This window comes from Notamacropus eugenii, chromosome 3, assembly GCF_028372415.1.
Source record: "Notamacropus eugenii isolate mMacEug1 chromosome 3, mMacEug1.pri_v2, whole genome shotgun sequence".
NCBI lineage: Eukaryota > Metazoa > Chordata > Mammalia > Diprotodontia > Macropodidae > Notamacropus > Notamacropus eugenii.
The window spans coordinates 24,163,007-24,189,405 of NC_092874.1; the positions used below are offsets into that span (position 1 = coordinate 24,163,007).

General features: G+C 39.7%; 1 protein-coding gene across 2 annotated transcripts in view; it reads left to right on the forward strand.

The window, feature by feature from the left end:
- Positions 1 to 26,399, forward strand: part of GADL1 (glutamate decarboxylase like 1) — a 201,236-nt gene that overhangs the window by 18,407 nt on the left and 156,430 nt on the right. For both annotated transcript variants that reach the window (XM_072651116.1, XM_072651117.1), the window contains 2 exons: positions 20,476 to 20,648; positions 23,907 to 24,033. In XM_072651116.1, coding sequence (XP_072507217.1) covers positions 20,476 to 20,648; positions 23,907 to 24,033 — 300 coding nt within the window. The remainder of the gene's footprint in view (positions 1 to 20,475; positions 20,649 to 23,906; positions 24,034 to 26,399) is intronic.

Consider the following 26,399-nt stretch of genomic DNA (forward strand, 5'->3'; position numbering starts at 1 on the left):
CAAGAGGAGGGAAATATAATCCATCACCTCTACTGCAGTGGAAATCAATACCAACTGAATTTAGCTGCTCTTTTTCCTTTTTTAATGTTTATTTACTTTTAGTTTTCAACATTCATTTCCGCAAAATTTTGAGTTCCAAATTTTCTCCCCATCTCTCCCCTCCCCCACCCCAAAATACCATGCATTCTGATTACCCCTTCCCCCAATCTGCCATACTTTCTATCATACCCCTCCTTCCCTTATCCCCATCTTCTCTTTTTTCTTGTAGGGCAAGATAGATTTCTATGCCCCATTAGCTGTATTTCTTATTTCCTAGTTGTATGCAAAAACAATTCTCAACTTTCATTCCTGAAACTTTGAGTTCCAATTTCTCTCCCTTTCTCCCTCCTCACCCATCCCCACTGAAAAGGCAAGTAATTCAATATAGAATGTGTGTAGCTTTGCAAAAGACTTCCATAATAGTCATATTGTATAAGACTAACTGTGTTTCCCTCCATCCTGTTCTGCCCCCCATTTATTCTATTCTCTCTTTTGACCTTGTCCCTCCCCAAAAGTGATTATTTCTAATTATTCCCTCCTCCCATTTGGTCTCCCTTATATCATTCCCCCCACCCCACTTATCCCCTTCTCCCCTACTTTCCTGTAGTGTAAGATAGATTTTCATACAAAATTGAGTGTGCATGTTATTCCCTCATTAAGCCAAATGTGATGAGAGTAAGCTTCGTTTTTTCCCTCTCACCTCCCCACTTTCCCCCTCCATTGAAAAAGCTTTTTCTTGCCTCTTTTACGAGAGATAGTTTGTCCCATTCCATTTCTTCCTTTCTCCTTCCAATATATTCCTCTCTCACCCCTTAATTTTATTTTTTTAGATATCATCCCTTCCTATTCAGCTCACCCTATGCCCTCTGTCTGTGTATGTGTGTATAATCCCACCAACTACCCAAATACTGGGAAAAATTTCAAGAGTTACAAATATGATCTTTCCATGTAGTAATGTAAACAATTCAACTTTAGTAAGTCCCTTAGGATTTCTCTTTCCTGTTTACCTTTTCATGTTTCTTTTGGCTCTTGTGTTTGAAAGTCAATATTTCTTTCCAACTCTGGTCTTTTCATCAAGAATGCTTGAAAGTCCTCTATTTCATTGAATGACCGTTTTTTTCCCCTGAGGTATAATACTCAGTTTTGCTGGGTAGGTTATTTTTGGTTTTAATCCTAATTCCTTTGACTTCTGGAATATCATATTCTAAGCCCTTCAATCCCTTAATGTAGAAGCTTCTTCTTTCTAGCTGCTTGCAATATTTTCTCCTTGACATGGGAACTCTGGAATTAGATTACAATATTCCTAGGAGTTTTTCTTTTCAGATCTCTTTCAGGAGGTGATCAGTAGATTCTTTCAATATTTATTTTGCCCTTGGGTTCTAGAAATATCAGGGCAATTTTCCTTGATAATTTCATGAAAGATGATGTCTAGGCTCTTTTTTCATCATGGCTTTCAGGTAGTCCCATAATTTTTTAAATTGTCTCTCCTGGATCTATTTTCCAGGTAAGTTGGTTTTCCAATGAAATATTTCACATTGTCTCCTATTTTTTCATTCTTTTGGTTTTGTTTTGTAATTTCTTGGTTTCTCGTAAAGTCATTAGCCTCCATCTGTTCCATTCTAATTTTGAAAGAACTATTTTCTTCAGTGAGCTTTTGACCCTCCTTTTCCATTTGGCTAATTCTCTTTTTAAAGCGTTCTTCTCCACATTGGCTTTTTGGGTCTCTTTTGCCATTTGTGTTACTCTATTTTTTAAAGTGTTATTTTCTTCAACATTTTTTGGGGTCCCCTTTAACAAGCTGTTGACTTGCTTTTCATACTTTTCTTGCATTGCTCTCATTTCTCTCCCCAATTTTTCTTCCACTTCTCTTACTTGATTTCCAAAATCCTTTGTGAGGTCTTCTGTGGCCTGAGACCATTGCATATTTATTTTGGATGGTTTGGAAGCCTTGACTTCCTCTGACAGTATGCATTGTTCTTCCCCATCTGAAAGGATGGAAGAAAATACTTGTTCACCAAGAAAGTAACCTTCTATAGTCTTATTTTTTCCCCCTTTTTGGGAATTTTCCCACCCAGTTACTTGAATTTTGAGTCCTTTGTCAAAAGGAGGGTATACTCTGGGGATCTATAAGTTCTCAGTTCCTCCAAGGCGGCACAATCAAAGCAGAGGAATTTACTCCTTTCCTGGTCTGCACACTGGTCTGTGAACAATCAAAAACTTTTCTGCCCAGAATCTGTGAGTAGTAGAATTCCCTCTCCACAACCACCTCCAGCTCCACCACGCCAGCACTCCTCCTCACCCCTGGGCCATCACTCAGGGCTGAGATCCAGATCAGTTGCTCAATTCCCCCAGGGTCCTTAGGTGGAGGGCTCCAAGAATGGATGCTGCCACTGCAGTGGCTGCTATCATTGGGGCCAGACCATGTTCTCTTCTCACCCTGGTGAAAGAGTTTTCTCACTGACCTTTGAAGCTGTCTTTGGAGTTTGTGGGGTGAGAGATCTGGGAACTGCAGTTTATGTCAGGGATTCTGCCCCCCTGAGGCCTGCTCTGGCCCTGTCCCTGACATGCTGCACAGCCAAGGCTGAGCTGCACTCCACTCCAAGCCCAAGCCTTTTGCAATAGACCTTTCCTGTAAGCCTTCCAGGATGCCTTGGACTGAAAAATCTCTTTCACTCTGTCATTTTGTGGTTTCTGCTGCTCTAGAATTTGTTTAGAGTCATTTTTACAGGTATTTTATGGACTATGGGGGAGAGCTTTTACAGGTCCTTCCTTCTACTCCACCTTCTTGGCTCCACCCCCTGAATTTACCTGCCTTTTAAGGTCATGTTTGTTTCTGTTACTATAGTCATTGGGTATATTGCTTGGTTCTGTTGACCTCATTCTTCATCAGTTCAGATAAATCTTCCCAATTTCCTAATTCCTTATATCTGTCACTGCTTACACTGCAATAATACTTCATGTCATGGCTATACCACTGGTTGTCATGTCTCTTATGAATGGGCAGGTACTTCTTTTTTCTGCCACAAAAAAAGTGCTGCTGTGAATGTTTTGGTATATAGGGAACTAAAAACTACATCTTGAAAGAGATGAGTACTGTAAAGTACTGTAGGATCCATGCACCTGCTGAACAAATGGTAGATAGCCTGATGTTTTCTTTCTGTTCCATTCTGGGTCTGGCTCATTGCTCATCTTGCTGTGCCCATACCAATTATATGTACACTGGTGATACTGTGCATCAAACTCTATGCTAGCATATAACTGATAAGCATTTTTCATCCATTTTGGTTTTTTTTCCATTGCAGATAGTCTTTTACATTGTCTTGCAATTAGAATAATACCACATATGAATAGGGAGCTAGCTGGCCAAACAAATAGAGAGCTAGACCTGGGGTCAGGAAGACCTGAGTTCAAATCTAACCTTAGACACTTACTAGCTGTGTGACCCTGGGCAAGTCACTTAACCTCTATTTGCTGCAGTTTCCTCATCTGTAAAATGACAGACAATAGCAGCACCTACCTCACAGGGTTGTTGCAAGGATCAAATGAGATAATATTTGTAGTGCTTAGCACAATGCCTGAGTTATCTTCCCTTTCCCTTCCATGACTAGGAGCGTCCAAAGATCATCCCTTCAAAAGAAAATCTTTCATGAGTTTGGATTCTCTAGGGGCCATATTTCTTTCTATTGGCAAACACTTAAGACACAATCTCATCTTTCTGTTATCCATCCTTTGTCACTGCTTCAGAGCTGATCATTGGACAACATTGTCTTTCTGGCATCCTTTCCCTGGTCTTTTCAGAATCTCAGGGTTGGAAGGGCCCTCAGAGACCCCTTCTCTCTCCGTCTGTCATCAGAGGCCATCCCTGCTTGAAGTCCTGCAGTGATGAGGTAACAAGGGGTAGCTTGTTTCACTTTGGGAGAGTTCTAATTACCAGAACGTTTTTCCTTACACCAAGCCTAAATCTATCTCTCTGCAACATAAAAATAATGGTGAGAATTTGCATTTACACAACTCTTTGAGGTCGGCAAAATGCTTTATATACAGTTTATTTTCACTTTACAACAGTTCTGTGAAATAGATACTATGGAGGGGCGGAGCCAAGATGGCGGAGTAGAAAGACGCACATACACATAGCTCCGAACCCACAACACATAGAACGGCTACAAGGAAGTAACTCACGGCGAATTCTGCACCCAGAGTCCACGGAATATTGGAGCGAGGGAGATTTCTGTTCTGGAGAGACCTGCAAACCTCTCGCGGGGGGTCATTCATGCTGTGGACTGGGTGCCAGGACTGGGAGCTGAGCGCCGCCCTGCCGCGGTCGTGGCACCGAGAGGAAAAGATCCGAGCGGGCTTCAGGGACGGGATCTCCAGCGGCCACGCGGGTCCCTCCACCCACAGAGGGACCTGCAAACCTCTCGCAAAAGGTCCATCGCGCTGCAGACGCGGAGCCCAGTCTAGACCTGCTGCGGCAGCAGCCGCGGCACTGAGAGAAACAGATCTGACCAGGCCTCAAGGACAGGATCACCAGCGGCCGCACAAGTACCTCCACCCACAGGTGACGGGGGTCGGTGAGAGAGTCTCTTTGGCGGGTCGAGAGGGGAGTGGGGTGCCCCCATAATTCAGGCCCCCCCCCCCCGGGAGGTAAAAGCTGAGAGGTGGCTGCAGACAGGGGCTCCCCAAGCAGGCAGGAGCCTGGATCCATTGCGGAAGGTCTGTGCATAAACCCCCTGAGGGAACTGAGCCTGAGAGGCGGCCCTGCCCCGACCTCAGCACCTGAACATAATCTCATACTGAATAGCAGCCCTGCCCCCGCCAAAAGCCCTAAGGCTGGAAGCAGCATTTGAATCTCAGACTCCAAACGCTGGCTGGGAGGATCAGGAGGAGAGGTGGGTGTGAGCAGAATATTCAGAGGTCAAGTCACTGGCTGGGAAAATGCCCAGAAAAGGGAAAAGAAATAAGACCATAGAAGGTTACTTTCTTGGAGAACAGGCATTTCCTCCCTTCCTTTCTGATGAGGAAGAACAATGCTTACCATCAGGCAAAGACACAGAAATCAAGGCTTCTGTGTCCCAGCCCACCCAATGGGCTCAGGCCATGGAAGAGCTCAAAAAGAATTTTGAAAATCAAGTTAGAGAGGTGGAGGAAAAACTGGGAAGAGAAATGAGAGAGATGAAAGAAAAGCATGAAAAGCAGATCAGCTCCCTGATAAAGGAGACCCAAAAAAATGTTGAACAAATTAACACCTTGAAAACTAGCCTAACTCAATTGGCAAAAGAGGTTCAAAAAGCCAATGAGGAGAAGAATGCTTTCAAAAGCAGAACTAGCCAAATGGAAAAGGAAATTCAAAAGCTCACTGAAGAAAATAGTTCTTTCAAAATTAGAATGGCACAGATGGAGGCTAATGACTTTATGAGAAAGCAAGATATCACAGAACAAAGAGAGAAGAATGGAAAAATGGAAGATAATGTGAAATATCTCACTGGAAAAACAACAGACCTGGAAAATAGATCCAGGAGAGACAATTTAAAAATTATGGGACTACCTGAAAGCCATGATCAAAAGAAGAGCCTAGACATCATCTTTCATGAAATTATCAAGGAAAACTGCCCTGAGATTCTAGAACCAGAGGGCAAAATAAATATTCAAGGAATCCACAGAACACTGCATGAAAGAGATCCAAAAAGAGAAACCCCTAGGAACATTGTGGCCAAATTCCAGAGTTCCCAGGTCAAGGAGAAAATATTGCAAGCAGCTAGAAAAAAACAATTCAAGTATTGTGGAAATACAATCAGGATAACACAAGATCTAGCAGCCTCTACATTAAGGAATCGAAGGGCATGGAATAGGATATTCCAGAAGTCAAAGGAACTAGGACTAAAACCAAGAATCACCTACCCAGCAAAACTGAGTATAATACTTCAGGGGAAAAATTGGTCTTTCAGTGAAATAGAGGATTTTCAAGTATTCTTGATGAAAAGAAAATTTGACTTTCAAACACAAGAATGAAGAGAAGCATGAAAAGGTGAACAGCAAAGAGAAGTCATAAGGGACTGACTAAAGCTGAACTGTTTACATTCCTACATGTAAAGACAATATTTGTAACTCTTGAAACATTTCAGTATCTAGGTACTGGGTGGGATTACACACACACACATGCACACACGCACACATACATAGAGACAGAGTGCACAGAGTGAACTGAAGAGGATGGGATCATATCTTAAAAAAAAAAATGAAATCAAGCAGTGAGAGAGATATATTGGGAGGAGAAAGGGAGAAATTGAGGCAAGCAAAAGACTCATTAGTGGAGGGATAAAGAGGGGAGATGAGGGAAAAACATGAGGTCTACTCTCATCACATTCCACTAAAGGAAAGAATAAAATGCACACTCATTTTGATAGGAAAACCTATCTCACAATACAGGAGAGTGGGGGACAAGGGCACAAGCAGGGTGGGGGGGATGATAGAGGGGAGGGCATGGGGAGGAGAATGCAATCTGAGGTCGACACTCATGGGGAGGGAAAGGATCATAAGAGAATAGAAGTAATGGGGGACAGGATAGGATGGAGGGAAATATAGTTAGTCCTATACAACACAACTATTATGGAAGTCACTTTCAAAACTACACAGATTTGGCCTATATTGAATTGCTTGCTTTCCAAAGGGAAGGGGTGGAGAGGGAGGGAGGTAAAGAAGGTGGAACTCAAAGTGTTAGGATCAACTGTCGAGTAATGTTCTTGCCACGAGGAAATAAGAAATACAGGTAAAGGGGTATAGAAAGCTATCTGGCCCTACAGGACAAAAGAGAAGATGGAGACAAGGGCAGAGAGGGATGATAGAAGAGAGAGCAGATTGGTCATAGGGGCAATTAGAATGCTTGGTGTTTGGGGGGGAGGGGATAAAAGGGGAGAAAATTTGTAACCCAAAATTTTGTGAAAATGAATGTTAAAAGTTAAATAAATAAATTTAATAAAAAAATAAAAATAAAAAAAAAGAAATAGGTACTATGGAGAGTCTGCTTTCCATTTTACAGATGAGAAAACTGATCCTCAGAGATTGTGATTTTCTCATGCCCACAGAGCCAGAAGTTCAAAGTGGTATTTGAACCCAGGTCATCCTTATTCTTAGCAGTACTTGGCACATAGTAGGCACTTAATAAATGTTTAGTGACCAACTGACTGACTCTTAGTCAAACATTCTTTTCAGTGGTCCTCGCTGAAGTCAAGCTATAATGCCTACGATATTACATTTTCTTTCCTCTCCCATTCTGTAAGTCTCTTTCTTGGCCTATATACCTATGTTCTCTCTTTGAGGAAGCATGAAACAATCGAATGAACACTGGACCTGGAGTCCAGAGAGAGCTGAGTTGGAGTGATGCCTCTGATATTTCCAAGTGACTTGAAAGTCACTTAAATCGGAGCCTGAGTTTCCTAGTTTCGGTAACAGAGATAGCAGTATCTGAAGTACTCCCCTCACAGGGTTGCTATTAGAATCAAATGATAACAAATCTGCAAGTTGCTTTGATGACCTTGAAGTCCTATGTAAATGTTAGCTACGTAATACTAAAAGTATTATGCTTTATACTCTTGTGATATATGAATATCTTAATTCATGGAATTTCTCAATGAGGAGTGATTCTATGATTCCCAAACAAATTGTTTTAACCAAACCAAACCAAACCAAATAAAACAAAGCTGATGATACCTTCCTACAGATAGCAGGTCTCTAAGGTGTATTATAAAAAAAAAGTCTTACTCATAAATATTTGATTTATATTTTATACTTTTTGTAGAATATACCTATTTTATTATTTTAAAAACCCATCATCAGTATCCAACAAGATTTTAAATACATTTAAATTTCATGAATTCCTAAAATACTCTAGTAGGTCTTTTTCTTTTACTGGAATAAAATAAAAATGAAGGTTCAAGAAACTTAATTTCTTATTTAAATATCAACAGGACACTTAATTGCACTGGATCTCCTTCCTAAAATGTATTACCCAAAACTGAACAAAAGACTCTGGATGAGATATGACCAGGGATAGTAGCACTTTCTCTTGTTCTGAATATCTGGAATCTTTTAACATACATCAAACGTTTGGTTCCCATATCATACCTTTCATCCATATCAAATCGCAAATTGACTAAACCTCTATATTTTTTCACATTGAAACCAAGATCTCATAATGTTTTTCCTATTGTCTACTTGCATCATTGATTTTTGGGATCCCAGATTTGGCTCTTACATTTATCTCTGTTCAGTATCTTCTCATGACATTTGGCCAATCCTTCTAGAAGGCTGACGTCTTTTTACCTCTTAATTCAGTTATTCAGTATATTAGTTATCTCTTCTCACTTGGTTTCATCTGAAAATTGGATTAATTGTAGTATCTAGGCCTTCATACACGTCATTGATAAAAATGTTGAACAGAAGAGGGCTAAGGATTAATGCTTGGGATAATCTACTGGGAACTCCCTCCAAGTTGACACTTATCCAATGGTGAGTCCAGCCATTTTACCAGTTTTGAATCTAACTATATTATCATCCAAGCAACATCCTAATCTTGACCACAATGGACAGCATTAGAAACTTAGTATGTCTGGATTTCAGCAACTTATGTGATAGCTTCTTTAAGATTTTCTTGATCTACCAGTCTCATAACCTTGTCAAAAAAAGGAAATATGATTTGTCAATTTTTTTATGTATATGCAGGAGACAACTTGTCTGAGGAGAATGATTAAGGCTGCATTTTGGCACTGATAATTGGTAGGGAGGGGGCGTGGTATAATTAAAAAGTCCATACACCTCTAAAATTAAAAATAAAATAATGCACCATCTGTGCTGGAGGTTGCCAACCTCTATGCTAACATTTGCAGTTCTTTTCCAAAACGCCCAAATCATATTATTCAGGCAATGAGAAAGTATTGACAAAGATGCTCCCCCCGGCTCATGAAAAGGATTGGTGGGATATGCAAATTGCCCGTCATTTTAGAGTATATATTTAAATTGCTAGTTGAATGGATACATTTACAGATCTTGAAGTTAACACTTGAATAATTTAGTTCTCAGACTCTACAGTACACTGCAATTAATAGATCGTAGAAACTTAATTGTTTATTCCTCTAGGAGGCTAAAATTGCTTTCAAATAGTTCTGTGTGGTTTTGTAATTGATAAGAGACTCAGGAAACAATATTTGAAATGGAGAAATTTGAGTTTTATTTCTTGCTTTCCCTTGGTAGTGCTGTAATGCTTTAGTGATCGGTAGTTCAGACTACCAGAAACCTGAAGCATCTGGCAAAACAAAACAAAAAGGCAAAACAAAAACAACCAACTCCCCAAACCCAAGAATTAGTCCAAAAAGGATGAGAAACTCTCATGAATAACACTCTGGAGCATCAAAATGATTCCAATGAAGAAGAGGAATAGGTCTAAAGAGAACAAAGCAAGACATGTTGATCAACTCCAGTTTTCCAAAGAAGATGGACGCAAGGGCCAAGTAAAGGATGAATGCAAATAATAGGAAGGACTTTTAGGAGTAATTTCAAGAGTGCTAAATCTCCAAATAAATTGAACTTGTCAATGAATGCTAAAAATGACAACAATAAAACATGTTGACTTGTTTTTTTTTCTCTACATTGAGTTAAAGGAGATCAAAGAAGAACTGGATTCCTTATAGATGGAATGTGTAAATAATCGATCTCTGTGAGTGAGAAGACTTGTATATTCATAGATCTAGAGTCAGAAGGTCCTCAGAAACCATCCAGTCCAACCCCTTAATTTGGTAAATGAAGCAACTGAGTGACTTGTCTGTGAATACCTAAATGTCTTCAATGTGTTCAAGTCATGAAGTTCAGATGAGTTACATTCTAGAGTTACTAAAGGAACTGGAAATTGTCATTGATAAATTTCTGTAAGAAATTTGGAGCAGTTATGAAAATTTGGAAAGGCATTGCAGGACTAGAGGACAGATGTTTTTCAAAAAAGTTCTAAATTCCTTTATTAAAGGGGTGGTTTGTGTGCACTTAGAAAGGGAAGCAACGATTGTTAAAAGAGCTAGCATGGCTTTATCAAGAATAAAGATTAACTTCAGTTCCTTTTTTGATAGGGTAAATCAGCTTTTGTTTGTTTCTTTCTTTCTTTCTTTGGTACAGGATAAGAGAGGCAAGACTGGGAAAAATTCATCTGAGAAGATCTAGTGTTTTTAGTTGTGAAAAATCTAATGTTTTCTGAGGTTATGTTAAGAGAGACGTAGTGTCAAAAATGAATGAATAGTCTCTCTGAACTCTGCCTGGGTAACACTGCATCTAGGTAATATATTCATTTTGGGACCCAAAATTTGAGGAAGGATGGTAATAAGGTGGAGTACATGGTAAGGGGCTGACCAGAATGAGGAGATGTGTAGAAGCCATGCCATATGAGGATTAGTTAAAAGGAAAAGGAATAATTAGCCAAAAATAAAACAAACCTTGGGGGATGATGATGGAGGGAAGCTTTTTTCGTCTATCAAGGACTGTTCTATGGAACAGGGAATAACCTTGCTCTGTCTGGGTACAGAGAGCAGAACTAGGTGGAAGTTACTGAGAGGCAGATTTAATCTTATTTTTTAAACATCCTAAGCATTAGAATTTAGAATGAGTTCCTTGGGAAGAGCACAGTGACTTTCCCCTCCCTGGAGATCCTCAAACAGAAATGGGTGAGTACTTGTTAGGGTTTTGTTGAGAGAAATGGTGTCTTTTGGCAACTAGACCCTGGTTTTTCAACAGTGAGCAACAGTGTAGATAGCTAAGACAAGCTAAAGAGAGGACCAGTCTGTCTGACCACCTGTCTTTGTATCCCCCACCTCAGACAGGGTCCTGCGCTTAGTGGGCATTTTCCAAAGGCTTGTTATTGGCTTGTTATATGGATTTCAAGCTATTTTCTAGTGAAATGATCAGAGGGTACCCCAATCTCTGGCTAATTGAAAAGGCAGAAACCTTGATTGCAGGCCTATTTTTTGCTGGTATCCCTTGGTTTTAGTCTTACAGAGCAAGATCCAACATCTGTGAGCAAGGAAGATGGAGTGTAGGTAGCAAAATAGCGTCAGAAACTTCAGAATTTTCTCAACAACTGTAACATTTTCAGGAACCTTGTTTCTGAATCCAATCAGTCTCCTGATTGGTCTTCCAGAGTCGATAAAATCAGCCTATTTTGAGGGTGCTCACTAAGTTGTACTCTAGCAGGTACTTCTGAATAGATTCCATGAAGGTTCAGTGAGTATTAAAAGTCTTCCTGTGCCAGGCTGTGAGAGGAATATGGGATCATGCACTGTGGGATTCTGAAATTATGCTTCCACCAAGGATACAAAAAAACTTATAACTAGGAAAATGAATGATCAAAAAACATTTATTACTCTGTGCCAGACACTGAACTAAGTACTTTACAAATATTATGTCGTTTCATCCTCTTCATAACTCTGTGAAGTAGGTGCTATTATTATTTCCATTTTACAGTTGAAGAAACTGAGGCAGGCATAGTTTAAGCAACTTACAAAGCAAGTGAGTGTCTGAATCCAGATTTGAACTCAGGTTTCCCTTACTCCAGGCCCAACACTCTATCCACTGTGCCACCTAGCTGCACTCTTAACAGAGTTTACATCCAATAGATTCTAATAAGACAAAACCTCTCCTTCCCCCTTGTCTTTCAGAAGTCATTCATTTACCTGTTAGTTATGGAGTTAATGCAGATGATTTATGATCTCTGTTGGAATACAAATTCCTAGAGAGAGGGACTGTTTTTGCTTCTATATTTGTGTGACCAGCTCTTAACATAGTGTTTGGCATGCAGCTAGTGCTTAATGAATACTTCTCCACTCGTTTGTTTTTTCATTGATTCATTTTCTAACTAGTTATCTCTTTTTTTGTATCCTTGGTGAGACATTATGTCGGGACCTCACCTGCTAGCAAAGCTGATCTATGTGTAGGGAAGCAACTCACAGACTCTCAGAGTTGAAAGGGAGCTTGGAGCCTGGGAGTGGTGGGGACAGTGATTGAGTCTATCCATTATCTTCACAGGATTTGTCTCTACACCAAACCTCCCAAGTGTTTTCTCAGCCTTTGCCTGAAGAACTCTAATTAGGACGAACCCTCTATGTCCCAAGGATAGCTATTTCACTTTGGGATTACTCTAATTGTTACGATATCTTTCCTTCTTATCAAACCTAAATTTACCTCATTTTAACTTTCTCTCATCCTTCCTCACCTCCTGGACCCAAACAGATCAAGGAGAATACCTCCTCTACATGCCAGTCTTTCAGATCTTTGTTTTCTCTTTGGGGATTCTTAACCTTGGTGTGATGAACTTCTAAAAAATATTTTGATAATTGTATTTTAGTGTAAAATGTTGGGAGCAGCTAGGTGGTGCAATTTATAAGAAGGTCAAGCCTGGAGTCAGTAGAGACCTGAGTTCAAATCCAGCTTCAGCCACTTACTAAATGTATGATCCTGGCAAGTCACTCAACCTCTGTCTACCTCAGTTTCCTACTATAAAAATGGGAATAATAATAACACCTACCCTCCCCAACTGTTGTGAGGATCAGATGAAATAATATTTATAAAGTACTTAGCACTGTACCTGATACATAGTAGATATGGTATAAATGTGAATTATATTTCTCCTATAATTCTGTGTATTTTCTTTTATGAATTTCAAAACATGATTCTAGGAAGGCTTTACCAGACTATCAAAGGGGTTACAAAAAGTTTCAGAGCCTCTGTCTTCATCCTTACTCTAAGCTTATCATCCTAGACTCTATTTTATTGATCACTCTGAAAAAGCGGCATTATTTTGGTACTTCAAAGTTCTATGATTTCATTGGTAGGAGTACCCCTTAAAATGATAATAATATGAACAATTACTGATATTTATGTCATACTTTTAAAGCATTTTACAAACACCTCATTTGTGCTGCACAGTAGCCCTAGGATGTGGATATATTGAGTATCATCATTCTCATTTTACAGCTAAGGAAAGAGCCTCAGAAAGATTAGCTCTCTCACCCAATTTCTGAGAAGGAACTTGGGTCCAGTTCTTCTCTGTTCCAAGCCCAGTACTCTATCCACTGTGCCTTTTTCCACATCCCCACTAGAACACTTAGTGGATGCTCTTTGAGAGTTAGCGTGGCTCAGAAATTCACCCCACAGCCAAACAATCAATCAGCAGGCATTAATGGGTGCCTACACCGCACTAGACACTGTGCTAAGTATTAGTAATACTAATATAAAAATGAGACAGTTCCTGCATTCAAGGGGCATATCGTTTCCTTCTACTAAAGAGGAGATGCTATGTCTACAGATAAGTACGTACAAGATCTACAAGACAACACAGTGACTGGGGAAGATACTAACATCAGGGGAAATCAACAAAAACCCCTAAGTGATGGGCTTTTTGACTTGGCTAGTCTGGTCCTCAGATAATAGAAAGACCATCCATCACTGATCCTCCACTGGAAACTGTTCTGACTTGGAAAAATCTACTAGCATTTACATTGCCTTGGCATAGCTTTTGGGAGTCTGGGATCAGCTCCACACTGGAATGAGCCACTGAAACAAGTTGTAGAGGAAGCATAATTAGTGGTTTTGAATTTGCAATTGGGATATTGGGGATGAGGGTATAGAGCAAACAAGCAAGTTATGAAACATGCTTGTAGGTCTCAGAAGACAGACAAATGTGGAATGATTACCATCTGCTAAAAGGGTCAAATCAATTGCCCTCTTACTTTCCTCCTTGTTATTTTTTGTTCTAGATTTAATTATTTATTCTGCATTCCTCCTCCTGAGAAAACCATAGGCATTTGTTTCATTATTTACTCATACAGCCTCCTTTCATCTGCCCTCTCCCCAGGGGTACTCATTTTCTCTCTTTTTCTTGTTTCCTCTGTCCTTTTTCCACACTGGCACATCAAACCAAGGTTAAGGTTAAGCTTTCACCAGAGGAAGGGTAACTATCACAGCTTACTGTTCTCAGGGTCCTAGGAGTAACCTGTGTGGGTGACTTTCCTTACTAATCCTGCAGGTAGGAGCTCCAATTGATGCATTTCACACAAGCAAATCAACCACTAAAACTCCATTAACCTTAACCAAAACATTTGCTCCGAATGCAGAACACACTATTTATACATATATATCAAGAAACGTAGATCCCACTCTCCCATCAATGTGCCCTTGGGGAAAGTGGGTACATATGTAAATCTCTATAATATTAAAGTATGTGTGTAGGTAAAGAGAGGTATGTGGCCAGAGTAACTCCACTCAGGAGTGGCATGCTTCTCCAACTCAGGAACTATCTGTAATGATTCCTTGAAGAGTGTATTGCTTGTGAACATTATGAACAAAAGCTTCCATTGCTAAGTTGAATTGATCGATGCTCTTCTGGAAAACATTTCCCTGGGCACAGCATCTTAGCTTATGTATGAACCTACTTAATTCTACTTGATTCTCTGATGCTGCCCTTTTTAAGTTGTTCCTCTGTTCACCTGAGTTTGTTCCATGGCAGCAGCTGTAGTATCTATCACTTTTAGATTCAGACTTAATGATTCTTTCAGATGAAGTAGTGGTATGCTTTTTAAGAAAAAGGCCATGACCTTCATTGTAAGTTTGGTGAAACCCTCTCTGACTCTCCTCCTTTACAGGATTCGTCTTCCTTTACACTTGCCAGCAAGAACAGGTGACAATGCAGATGAGTATTTATCTATCTTTCTCTGCCTACCTCTTTGTCACTGTCTTCATCTTCTTTCTCAGTAAGTGGTAGTAGTAAAGAGAGTAGATTTTCTTTGATATAACTCCAGGGCTTATTCTTTTACCTCTCTAGCTTTCTGTTTCGTCAGCTGGGTCCCTCTATGAGAGACATCACATTTTCTTATAGTTACAACAGTCTGTTATAACCATCTGTCATCTATGAAGAATTAATAGAAAGACATACAGGGAAACAACTAAGATGAGAAGGTTTGGATTGGTCACATTGTGCATCCCTTGATGTCCTGATTTCAAGGAAGGGCCTCTCACTGGACTAGCAGCAAGAGAATGAATTTTTCAGCCACAACATCTTTTGAGGATTGTAAGTTATAGGAATCATAGGGCCATCAGTCATAGGAGCCTGGATTCGCAGCTGGAAGGGAACTTCGAGGTTATCAAATTCCACTACCGTATTTCACAACTGAGGAAACAAGTCCGGAAGAGTTAGGTGACTTGCCTAGTGTCACACAGCTGTCTGAGATAAGGTTCAAACCTAGTCTTCTTGACTTCAAGTCCCACTCTCTAGATCCATAGAATGAATCCCTTCACTGATGAAACCTAAGATCTTTGAAATGTTGAAGTTGTCTATTGCTGTATAGACAGAATTTTTCTCCTCTCTCCTTGACTCTTCTCTCAACATCATTTTAAGGGCTGCTTAAGTGAGGAGTAGTTCTTGTCCTATTCACAAATTTTCTTCCGCTAACTTCTCTCTCCTCCCACCTTCTGGCCCTCTCTATCCCCCTTGGTTCTATCATTCTCCCTGGCACCAAGAACCATCTTGCCTCTGCTTTTCCCCCTCTGTTTACTGATTAACCCTTACCAATTTGCTGTAGCTATTTTAAAACTTACCTAAGGCATAATTCAGCATAGAAGCACATACAGCAAACAACATCCTGACGTCACTGGGGGGGCTCACCCATCATGGTGCATGCATGGGATGCAATATTCTACACCAGGCACATCTACAATTGAATTTATGCATCAATATAGCATAGGCTCCCAACTGTGTAAAAGCATCATTTAGTTCACATGCTACTCAATATTATTGACCTAACTGCTTGACCCCCTGGCTCTGAAAACTCCTTCGGTGTTTCCTGAAATCAATGCTTTGGAGACTGTGAACATTTTAACCTCTCTGTTATTCTAGGTATAAGTGGGTTTAGGACATGTGGAGTTTTATCATTTTGTTGTCTCTCCAGCCAGATTTTTGGAGTTGTTGCTCTCTGTGAATTCAGATACCAAATCCTGTTACTAAGGGGAAAGCAAATTACAATATTGTTAGACAAAATTTATGCTGGGTTGTGAGATTTGCAAAATTCTTTAAATACATCACCTCATTTGATCCTCACAATAAACTTCTGGTGTAGATGCTAATCTATTTTACAGAAGAGGAAACTGAGTCTGAAAGAAGTTGGCCAGGGTCACACAGTGATTAAGTGTCCAAGGTTGAATTCAAATTTAGTTGCATTGTGTGACTCCAGTGCTTATTTTCTATACTACTTAGCTTTTCTCAAAGGAATTAGTGTGTGTGTGTGTGTGTGTGTGTATGTGTATTTAATGATAACATCTCCTATGAACGTAACCCAAATTCCCTGAAAAATCAGCATTTTAACCTTTTATATTTGCCTTGATAGACCTGGCCTCATGAAGGCAGCCCCGCAGTATTTAGGGGAAGCCCGTTCAAATGTGGGCGCCTTTCCTCCATCAGCTGGGTCCCAGAGCAGCTGAAGTATTTGACCCTAATGAATTTTAAATCCATCATTTCAAAATCAAAGTTCATTGAACTTGAACACCAAATAAGATTATAGGAATTCATTTTGGGCAAACTCACCTTTCACATTCTTATGCAAACTGCATCCTTTGCAGAAGATCCCATCTTTCCCAAATTTGACAAAGTGGTAAATCTTCTCATGACATTTTTATCTGCTCATGGATGCTATTTGAGGATGCGAGCCATAGGATTATTTTTTTCTGAAGGGCTGAGGTAAAGCTGGAGGGTTGGTATCTAAGCATTATCTTTAGAAAAGATGGGCATTTGGTTTGCTCTGCAGTTGATAGAGCATGGTGCCACATAAATGTTAATACTATGAATGGAAAAAATGGAAGTATTTGAAATACTTTAAAAATAGATTTAGACATTTTCCCTAAAGAGTCAATCAATGTCTTTTCTCTCATCTTCTCTGGTCTGTTCTATTCTCTTCTGTTATCTGCTGTATGGTGATCTTTTTCTGTTCTCTTCCACTCCACAAATATTTATCAAGCCCTTACAATATGCCAGGCACTGGAAATGATTTTCTTAGATGGCGGGTGCTTAACTCTACAAAATGAGATTAACGTATGTGATTATAAAGAAGAACTAGGTCATGAGAAAAGAATAAGACCGACACAAAGCCTGTTAGGTAAATATCAATTTGATCTTCAAATTAAATGGCAGAATCATTTTTGTTGAAGACTATTTCCTCTCTATTCAGTAATCTTTAATCTCTGATCCAGATGACGCCATTGATGGTATTCTCACATTTAACTGCTTTAAAATGGGAGCCATTTGTGTAAAACTGCCTGGTCTTTACTCATTCCCCCTCTCCCCCTGTTTTCTGGCTGGGTTTAAAGGACAGGTTTGAAATGGTTGAAACTAAGGCTGCTTCCAGCCTCACCTCGCCATACTCCACCCCCAGCCTTTCCACAGGAAAATGAGGGTGGGTCTGGAACAGGGAGACTGTGACTGGAATATGAAGGCTCATTTTAACGTCTGCTCGCCACGTCAGGTGGAAATAGTTCTGACGTTCTGTTCTCTGCTATTGATCTCTGGCTCAAGAATGATTTATGAAAAGGAAAAGTAGAGTTCTCTTAAAAAATATTACTTGATTGAGTATGTCCATGAAGAAGCAGGCAATTATATATATGTCTTTGAAGTCCTCCATGTGGGTGTGTGCGTGTGCATGAGCACATGTGCATATACATGTATAGGGGGCAGGGAGATGTACTGAGCTCCCCTAATTCTTTGGAAGATAGGGACACAGAACAAGTAAGATGCTGCAGCTGCCATATGAAGCTTAGAATATTGTCAAGGAAAAATGGACAAATGGCTATGTATATGTAGGCTGCATGTCTCTACTTAGAGCTGGGTTCTCCTTGGTGTGGGTTCTCACCCTACTTTAACAGTTTGGACCCCATCCTGGTCCACCAGTCCCACGTGCCATTTAGTCACATGCTCCAATAGAAAGTCCATCCAACACGCTGAGGTGTTCCCATAGATCTCTTGACATTTTGAGGGCCCCATGGAACATATGTCAGGTTCATAGATTATTCTCCTTCCCCCCTCACAATGTGCCAAATCTACCTTCTTTTTAATATCCATCTCTCCTTCTTGGCACATGATCTGTCATTCTTGGTTGCTGATTTCCAACAGCCTGGCTGTGCCCTCTAGTTCCACTGAGGTGACTTTCACATATGATTCCTGATACATCATGATCTTGTGTGACTAGCATCCATATAGCACCACCATATATCAGCCTGATAGTGTGGCTGTCACATGCTACAACGATGATGTGTGTGCATATGTTGTAGATAAATATACACGTATACATATGGTTCAGTAAATTCAAGGAGGGAATCAATAGCTCTTGGTTGGTTTCAGTTAAGATATTCGCCTACCTGCAGGCATTGCTATTATCAGATGAACTCTCAAGGTCCCTTCTCTAATTCTGATTCTCTGGCCTGTCTTAAGAAAATGAAATAAGAGAGTATAATCAGGAAAGATATTCCTTGGGGGAAATGTCATTCTTCTTACTACAAGAAGAATTCAAATATCTGTGCTCAGATTCTTTTATTTTTGGATAAAATCCAAATTAAACTCCAAGGTAAAGAGTCTTGTACATTGGAACAATACTGTCAACAAACAATTATTAGGCACCAACTATATATCAGGCACAGTTAAGTGCTAGATGTATATAGGAAAGAGAAAGCAATCCTTGATCTTAAGGGAACAATATAATAGAGTCCGTCCTTTAGAACACAGATCAGAGTTATATATGTCTCAGGAAAAAATAGCATTATTTTGCAATAGAAAATTCAATTTGGCAATTTGATTAAATTTAACAAACTCTTATCAGCATACATATTCTTTAACCCTAAGGAGTTTGCAATCCAGCAAAGGACATAAAATATTAATCTACTCATATAATTGAAATACAAAACAGGAACAAAATAAGTCCCTTAGGTAGGTACAAAGTCTTTGACATGTTCTGGAAAGCTTTAATGGAGTAGGTGAAATTTGAGCTAAGTCTTGAAGGCTAAGTTCGATTTCAGAGATGGGTTCTTGGGCCTGAGAAACTGATCAAGTGAAAATGTGGTGATGGGAAAGTGGGGCATGATCAGGGAGTGATCCAGTTTGATTGGTGTGCCATGGGTCATAATGTGATATATGGGCAGAAAGGTAGGTTGGAGTCATGTCCCAGAGAACTTTGAATGCCAGAGTAAGGATTCTGATCTTATCTATTTGTTGATAACACAAAATCTTTGGAATTTATTTTTTTTAGCAAAGATGTGACAAGAATGAATGGTAAAAAATAAAACAAAATAGAACCATTTATTAAATGCCAGGTACCGTGCTGAATGCCGGAGACACAATTACAAAAGTGAAGAGTTTTTTACCTTCAAGGAGCTTATTTCGAATTGGACGAGATAATACTTATAGGGAGTGATATTTTGAGTGACAGAGAGATATTTTACTTTGCAAATTTACAAGGGCAGTGAGTGTGGCCTTTGGGGAACAGAACACACGCCTTTTCTAGTAGCAAAGAATTTAATTATGGCTCCAAAACAGGCAAGAGGAGTGGGATAGAGCTTGTAAGTCAGCTGGCAATTAGATCTGTGCATAAGGAAGGGTCGTTTGACAGTGGAGATTAAAGAAATTATCAGCACAGCTAATATTTATAGAATACTGAAAGGTTTGCAAAGTGCTTAACAAATGTATCATTTGGTCCTCCCAGTAATTCTGAGGGATTCGTCTTTCACAGATGAGGAAACAGGTTCAGAGATGAAATCACTGGCCCAGAGTTAGACAGCCAAGAAATGCCCAAGGCCAGAACTACTCCCAGGTCCCCTGATTTCAAGTCCAGCATTTGATTCCCTTGTACAGACCACCCCTCAGTTGTATTCCTCATCCGCTGAATTGGGGACAGTGTATTTTATAGAAATGGCTCCATTTCTGTGTCAGAGGTGATCTCTGAAGTGCAAAAGCAGGGATGCTTGTAGACAAAATTTTAAGTGGGTGAAATCTCTCTTTTCTCTCCACCTCCCTTTCCTAAACCCATTTCTTCTCCTCTCCCTGGCCTTGCTCTCACAACTTTGAGGTGCCCAGTGTCCTTTTTTTCATTGATGCTCTTAGGAAAAGGGTGATACTAGTCATTTATATCTCAGTTCTGTTTCCCAGGGACATTTGCATGTCAAGCCTTTTCTTTAATAGCAGAATGAATGCTTGTGTTTTATTTTTATAGAACTTTGGCCATTAGCAGTCATGGGGTTATATGTTGAGTATCAGGGAGAGGGGAAGATGGTAAAATTTCCCTAGAAATGTTCATTATGAGTGGTGTTGCAACATAAGAAAAAGCCCCTTAATTTTTCTTCTCCTTTTTTTGTTTTTTGTTTTTTTTTGAACAGGCGATCCTAAACAACAGGAAATGGTCCCAAACAAGAAGAATGTCATCTTAGTAGATGGTGTCATACTTAATGGTCCCACGACAGATCCAAAAGCAGGAGAAAAATTTGTGCAAGAGGCCTGTCGGTTAATCATGGAAGAAGTGATCCTGAAAGCTCCCGATGTCACAGAGAAGGTAACTCATCCCAGAGTTGGAAGATGCTCAGTAATCACCTCATCCAGAGGTTCCCAATCTTATTTGGTCTACCTCCCCTTTAAAAAAAATACTCAAAATCTGCTTTCTTTAATTCTAACTTTTTGACATTTGCATCATTTCAAAAAATATAAATTTTAAAAAATAATAATTTTAAAAAATGACCACATACAATATGACCACATACCCTAATCGTGATTGTCCTTCAGCTCATTTATATCCTCCATCACAGGTAGCACTGAGACAAAATGAAATACTCCAGATGTGCTTGGACTAGGGCAGAGCAGACTTACCATCCCCTTCCCTCTTTCTGCAGATCGTAAGGCAACTTAACATTTCATTAATGTTTTTGACAACCGTGTCAGATGGTTGACTCTAATGGAGCTTGCAATCCACTAAAACCCCAAGGTCTTTTTCTATTGAACTACCCTCTAGCTAGATCTTCTCTGTCTTGTCCTTGTGAAGTTGATGTTTCTTGAACCTACATTTATTAGGACTTGAAATTTAATAGGAGTAAATGTAATCTTGTTACATTTGGCTCACGTGTCCAAGTTTGTGGAATTCTTTTTGACTCGACTCTCTGGCATATTAGCTATTTCTCTTACCGCTAGATCATTTGAAAATTCGTTAAGTATGCTATTTATATTTTCATTCAAGTCACTGTTTAAAAATGTTAGAGCACCAAAAGATCCCCCATGTGGATATCTGGACCACAAGGACAGCGGGTGCTCTCTTCCTTTCTCCCTTCCGAGGCTGGCTATCATCCTATTATCCCTTTTTTGTTGTTGTTGGTGGTGAAACCTTTCCTGACCATTCATTCTACTTCACAGAGAAAATAAAAACAAAATAAGAAATTAGCATCTCTACCTTCTCTTTGTAGCTTGTTACCATTCCATATATGCTAAATATGACTCTTACCTCCTCTATGATCATCTCCTTTCCCTAGCATAGCTAACAAAATCCTTTCTATTGTTCTTAGCTGTTCTTACCATTTTCCGCTCAGTATTCACTTTAGGACTCCTGGCATTGTGTTCCATTTTGTATTTATCCACCATTGCTCATTGCTTTCCCTTCCTTTCAACCTCTGTACGTGTCTTTAAAAAAAACTGAGTTATTTAAGAGTTCCTTGTGCATCCACACCAGCCTCTCTAAACAACTCTTACTTCTTCCTTTAATTGGTATTGTTTCTCTTTGTATCTTCACAGAATTTCATTCTTTAGAACTACTTGTTATTCCAAGATTACTTCTTCTGTAGAATTTTAGTTTGTAGGATTCTCCTATCCTTTTACTGGATGCTTTGAATTCTACTTTTTCCAAGTCAAGAGTTCATAACAGATATCTGCTTTCCCTCTTGATTGCAAATTCTAAGATGTGATGGTCACTTCTCCCTAAGGTTCCTATCATTTATTTCAAGCAAATGATTCTTCCTTGTTGATGAGACTCATACTCAGAATCCAATCTGCCCCTCTTGGTTCATTCAGTTTTTCGAAGGATGAAATTATCATTAAGACAAATCAAGAAATCATTAGGTGCTCTTCTTTAGGTGGAGATAGTCTCCAGCAGATGTCTGCATAATTGAGATTCCTCCATTATGCCCCCATGCCGGGCAAATGAGATAATACTTATAAAGTTCTTAGCACAGTGCCTGGAACATGGTAGATGTTTAATGAATCTTTATTTCTCTTCCTCCCCCTCTCCAGGCTTGTGATCTCCTTCCCAAACTTGTAGTCTATTCCCACTCTGTCCAGATTGTCTACATCACACTCCAATGTTAATATCACATTGGCCTTCATTGACCTTCACCCAAACATCCCATATCTGGTTCCTGAATTCTTCATATGGCTGTAGATAATATATGGTGCTGCTCCATACTCATTTTTACTTATTCTATTCCTTTTAAAAAACAAGATTTACCCATTTTTTGCTATTTTCCAGTCATGTGTTCCATTCCACCAGTTCTGAGTGAAGTAAACTTTTCTTCCTTGCTTTTTTCATCTACTTTTCTATTACCCACATCTTATGTGTTTGTATGTAGGTATCTGAACTGATGAGTTTTATTGCTGGTTTCCCCCAGTCCCCTTTTGTTTGTATTTTGTCTCCTCTAAGTTTCTTGGCATGTATACAACTGTTTTTCTTCTGATGTTGTTACCTTTTATGATACCTAGCTTGGTGAATACCGTATTTAGTTTACCATACATATTTAGGTATCTTTCTGTCCTCCTTCCTTTTTCATATAAAACCTTTTTTTTTAGATTTGTAAAACTCCAGGCAAATATATTTTTATCAGCCCTTTTTAGCTACATTCACTCCCTGAATAAGAGCCCTACTTTCCTATATTGTTGAGAGGAGAGGCAAGATCAGGGAAGGTTTAATTAACAGTGATACATGAGCTCAACCTTGAAAGAAGAGAAAAAAATTTAAACCTTTTTATTTCAAGTTTTAAGTTCCAAATTCTATCCCTCTTTCCCTTCTTCCCTTCCCTCCTCCTTGAGACAGAAAGCAATTAGATATGTTATACATGTGTAATTATGTAAAACACTTCCATATTAGTAATTTTGCACAAGAAGACTCAAAAAAATGAAAGAAAGAAAGTGAAAGATAGAGTGCTTCAGTCTGTACTCAATCAATTTCAATTCTTTCTCTGAAGGTGGATAGTAGGTTTCATCATTAGTCCTTTGGGATGGTCTTGGGTTATTGTATTGCTGAGAACAGCTAAGTCATTCACAGTAAAGAAATCAATTCTTAAAGGTTGGGGTAGGGAGGGAATGCATTCTTCTCCTGAATGATGGCCTTTTTGAGTGTCCAAAGGTGGGAGATAGCATTCTGAGCTTGAGGAACAGCAAGGTGCTGGCTACAATTTATTCCCTTCTCCTTCCTGCTCTTTTCTTGTTGGATTGAAAGCTGACTGGGTGGGGAGGTTAGATTTTCTTTCTTTGCCTAGTCATCTAGGATATATCTATCAGGAGACAGTCAATTCAGGGACACCTAAAAGATTCAGCTCTTGTGGTTAACTGGGGGGTGTTAAAATGTCTCCATAAGCAGCAGCAAGTCTAATATTTCTAAGGCCCTGCCGAGTGAGCCAGCTGCTGGCGAACTGTAACACAATGTTTTTCAGTCATTTCTGATTCCCCTCTGCCCGGATGGATGTGATTTCCATGTCACTGTTTGATTTCCTCTGTTTCCTCTTGACCTCATGCAGTATTTATAGCATGCATCCCCACATCCCTCTTCCATCTCTAGGTTTGTGAATGGCAGCCTCCGGAGCGGCTGAAGCAACTGCTTGATCTGGAGATGAGGGACACTGGGGAACCACATCAGGCACTCTTGAAACTTTGCCAGGATGTCATCCGATACAGCGTCAAAACCAGTAAGGCTCTTCATTTGTCTCATGACCCCTAGCTCAGTGACAAGCAATGTGTTCTCTTAGAAATGAATTTTCTGTTAGAAAAGTCGATTATAACTTAGGTTTATGGGATGGAAAAGATGGAAATTAAAACAAACAACGGATCTGTTGTCTTTAGGGGTGTCACATTGTTTAGACTGTTGGCATTTTTACTGTTGGCATTTTTTTGATGATTGAACAAATTTGACTCTGTGACCAAACCAATAGATTTTTGCAGAAATCTGCCGTGAAGCAAAAAAACCCAAGTTGACAGCAGAAGAGCTGATTGGCTGACTGGGGGTGGAAATGAACTGTAGTTTTACAGTGCCCAGCTCTTTCTAATGTCCCCATTAAAAAAGTATTTACCGTGACAGCTTTTCCCTCCTTATTCCAGTCTTGTATTCAGAAGTAAGCAGCTTAAATCTGCCATGTAATTTGGGTTCCCATGTTGGTCATGTGAATTTTAGAAAGGACTAAAAATTCTACATGATGGCCCTCCAAAGTCCTCATGAATGCTAGTAAGAGCCTGTTCCTTTAAAGTATCCTTCCAGGTCCTTTGACTGATAGATGCCTTTGACTGACATCTCATATCTGAATTTCAAAAAATAAGATCCAGCAGGAATATAAAGAAAGTTGGAAGAAGTAGAAGCATGCAGTGTAGTCTGGCTCATGGATGGTAACACATAGAAACTAAGAAGCATTGTTGCTGTTCATTCTTCATTTTCAAAGAAGACCAGTGACCTCGTGGGTGATGTCTTGATTTGCAAGTGTATGAGATTGAAGTGCAGAGTTACACAAAGCCATCAACCTCACTCTCTCTTCCAGCATCATAAAAGTCCAGTGGCAAGACAAAAGTCAAGATGACTGGCAATGGCCTAGGGGGCAGTAGATGACTTTACATTATAGTCTGATGTAAAGCAGCATTTTGGTTTTGTAGTTAGAGACCCTGAGTTCAAACTTCTGCTCTGCCTCCTGTGTGAGCTGGGTCATGTCACTTAACTGCTGTGAGTCTCAAGGTCCTTACTGATAAGATGAAGAGGTTAAACTTGATGAGTACTCATTTCCCATCTGGCTCGAAATCTAGGTGCCTATGAACACTGACCACTCCTTACCTACTGGATACTCTCTCTTCTCTATGTTTTCATGACATTACTCTGTTGGCTCTTCCCTTTTCATTCTCTTTTGCCAGCTCATCATTCATATCATGCCCCTTAGCTGTACTTGTTCCCCAACATTCTGTCCTCTTCCCTCTTTTATTCTCCCTCTTCTTTCACTCTCTTAGTGACTCCATCAACTCCTATGGATTTAACTGTTATCACCATGCAGATGACTCCGAGATCTATATATTGAGCCTTGTTCTCTCCCCTGAGCTTTATTCCCATGTCACTAATTCCTGCTGGATATTTTGAACTGGATGTCTTAGCAACTTCTTAAATTTAATGTGTCTAACCCAGAATTCTACCTTCCCCTCTTCCACACTTTGCAGTTTCTATACAAGGCAACATAATTCTTCCAGTCTCCCAGATTCATGAGCTTTGCATTATGCTCAAATCTTCATGATCCCTCACCCTATATACATCCAACTTGTTGCTAGATGGCACCGTTTCTGTCTCAATAATGTCTCAAACCCAAGTGCTCCTCTCTGTTCTGACAGACTCTCCACTGTGGTTCAAGTTCTCTTCAGCTGTCCCTTGGATTATTATAAGTGCTTCCAAACAGGTTTCTCTTAAGTCTCCCCACTCCAGTCCATCCTACACACATCAATGAAAGTGATTTTCCTCAAATGCAGCTCTGACCAAGTCACCGTTCTGTCCAATACATTCAAATGGTTCCCTGGTATTCCCCACCCTTGTTGTTGTTCCGTAGAATCCAATTCTTTGTGACTCCATTTGGGGTTTTCTTAGCAAAGACCCTGGAATGGTTTGTTATTTCTTTCTCCAGCTCATTTTACAGGTAAGGAAGCTGAGGCAAACAAGGTTAAGAGATTTGCATTATTCCCTAGAATAAGAGTAAACTATAAATCCCCTGTTTAGTTTTTAAAGCTCTTCACAACCTGGTCCCAACCTACCTTTCCAATCTCACTGGATATTATTCCTCCTCCTATACTCTGCAATCTACCCAAATTGGTCCTCTTGCTATTCCTCATACACATCCCTCCATTACTGATCTCTATACATGCCTCGAATACACTTCCTCTTTCCCTTCACTTCATGAAGTCCCATTTTGAGGGATTTTGTCTTAAGCACTATTTATGGTACAAAGCCTTTCCTGATTCCTCCTCTCATAACTGCTGGCCTTCTCCCTCCAAAACTATCTGGTATTTATCTACTTTGTATGTATTTTTATTTGTT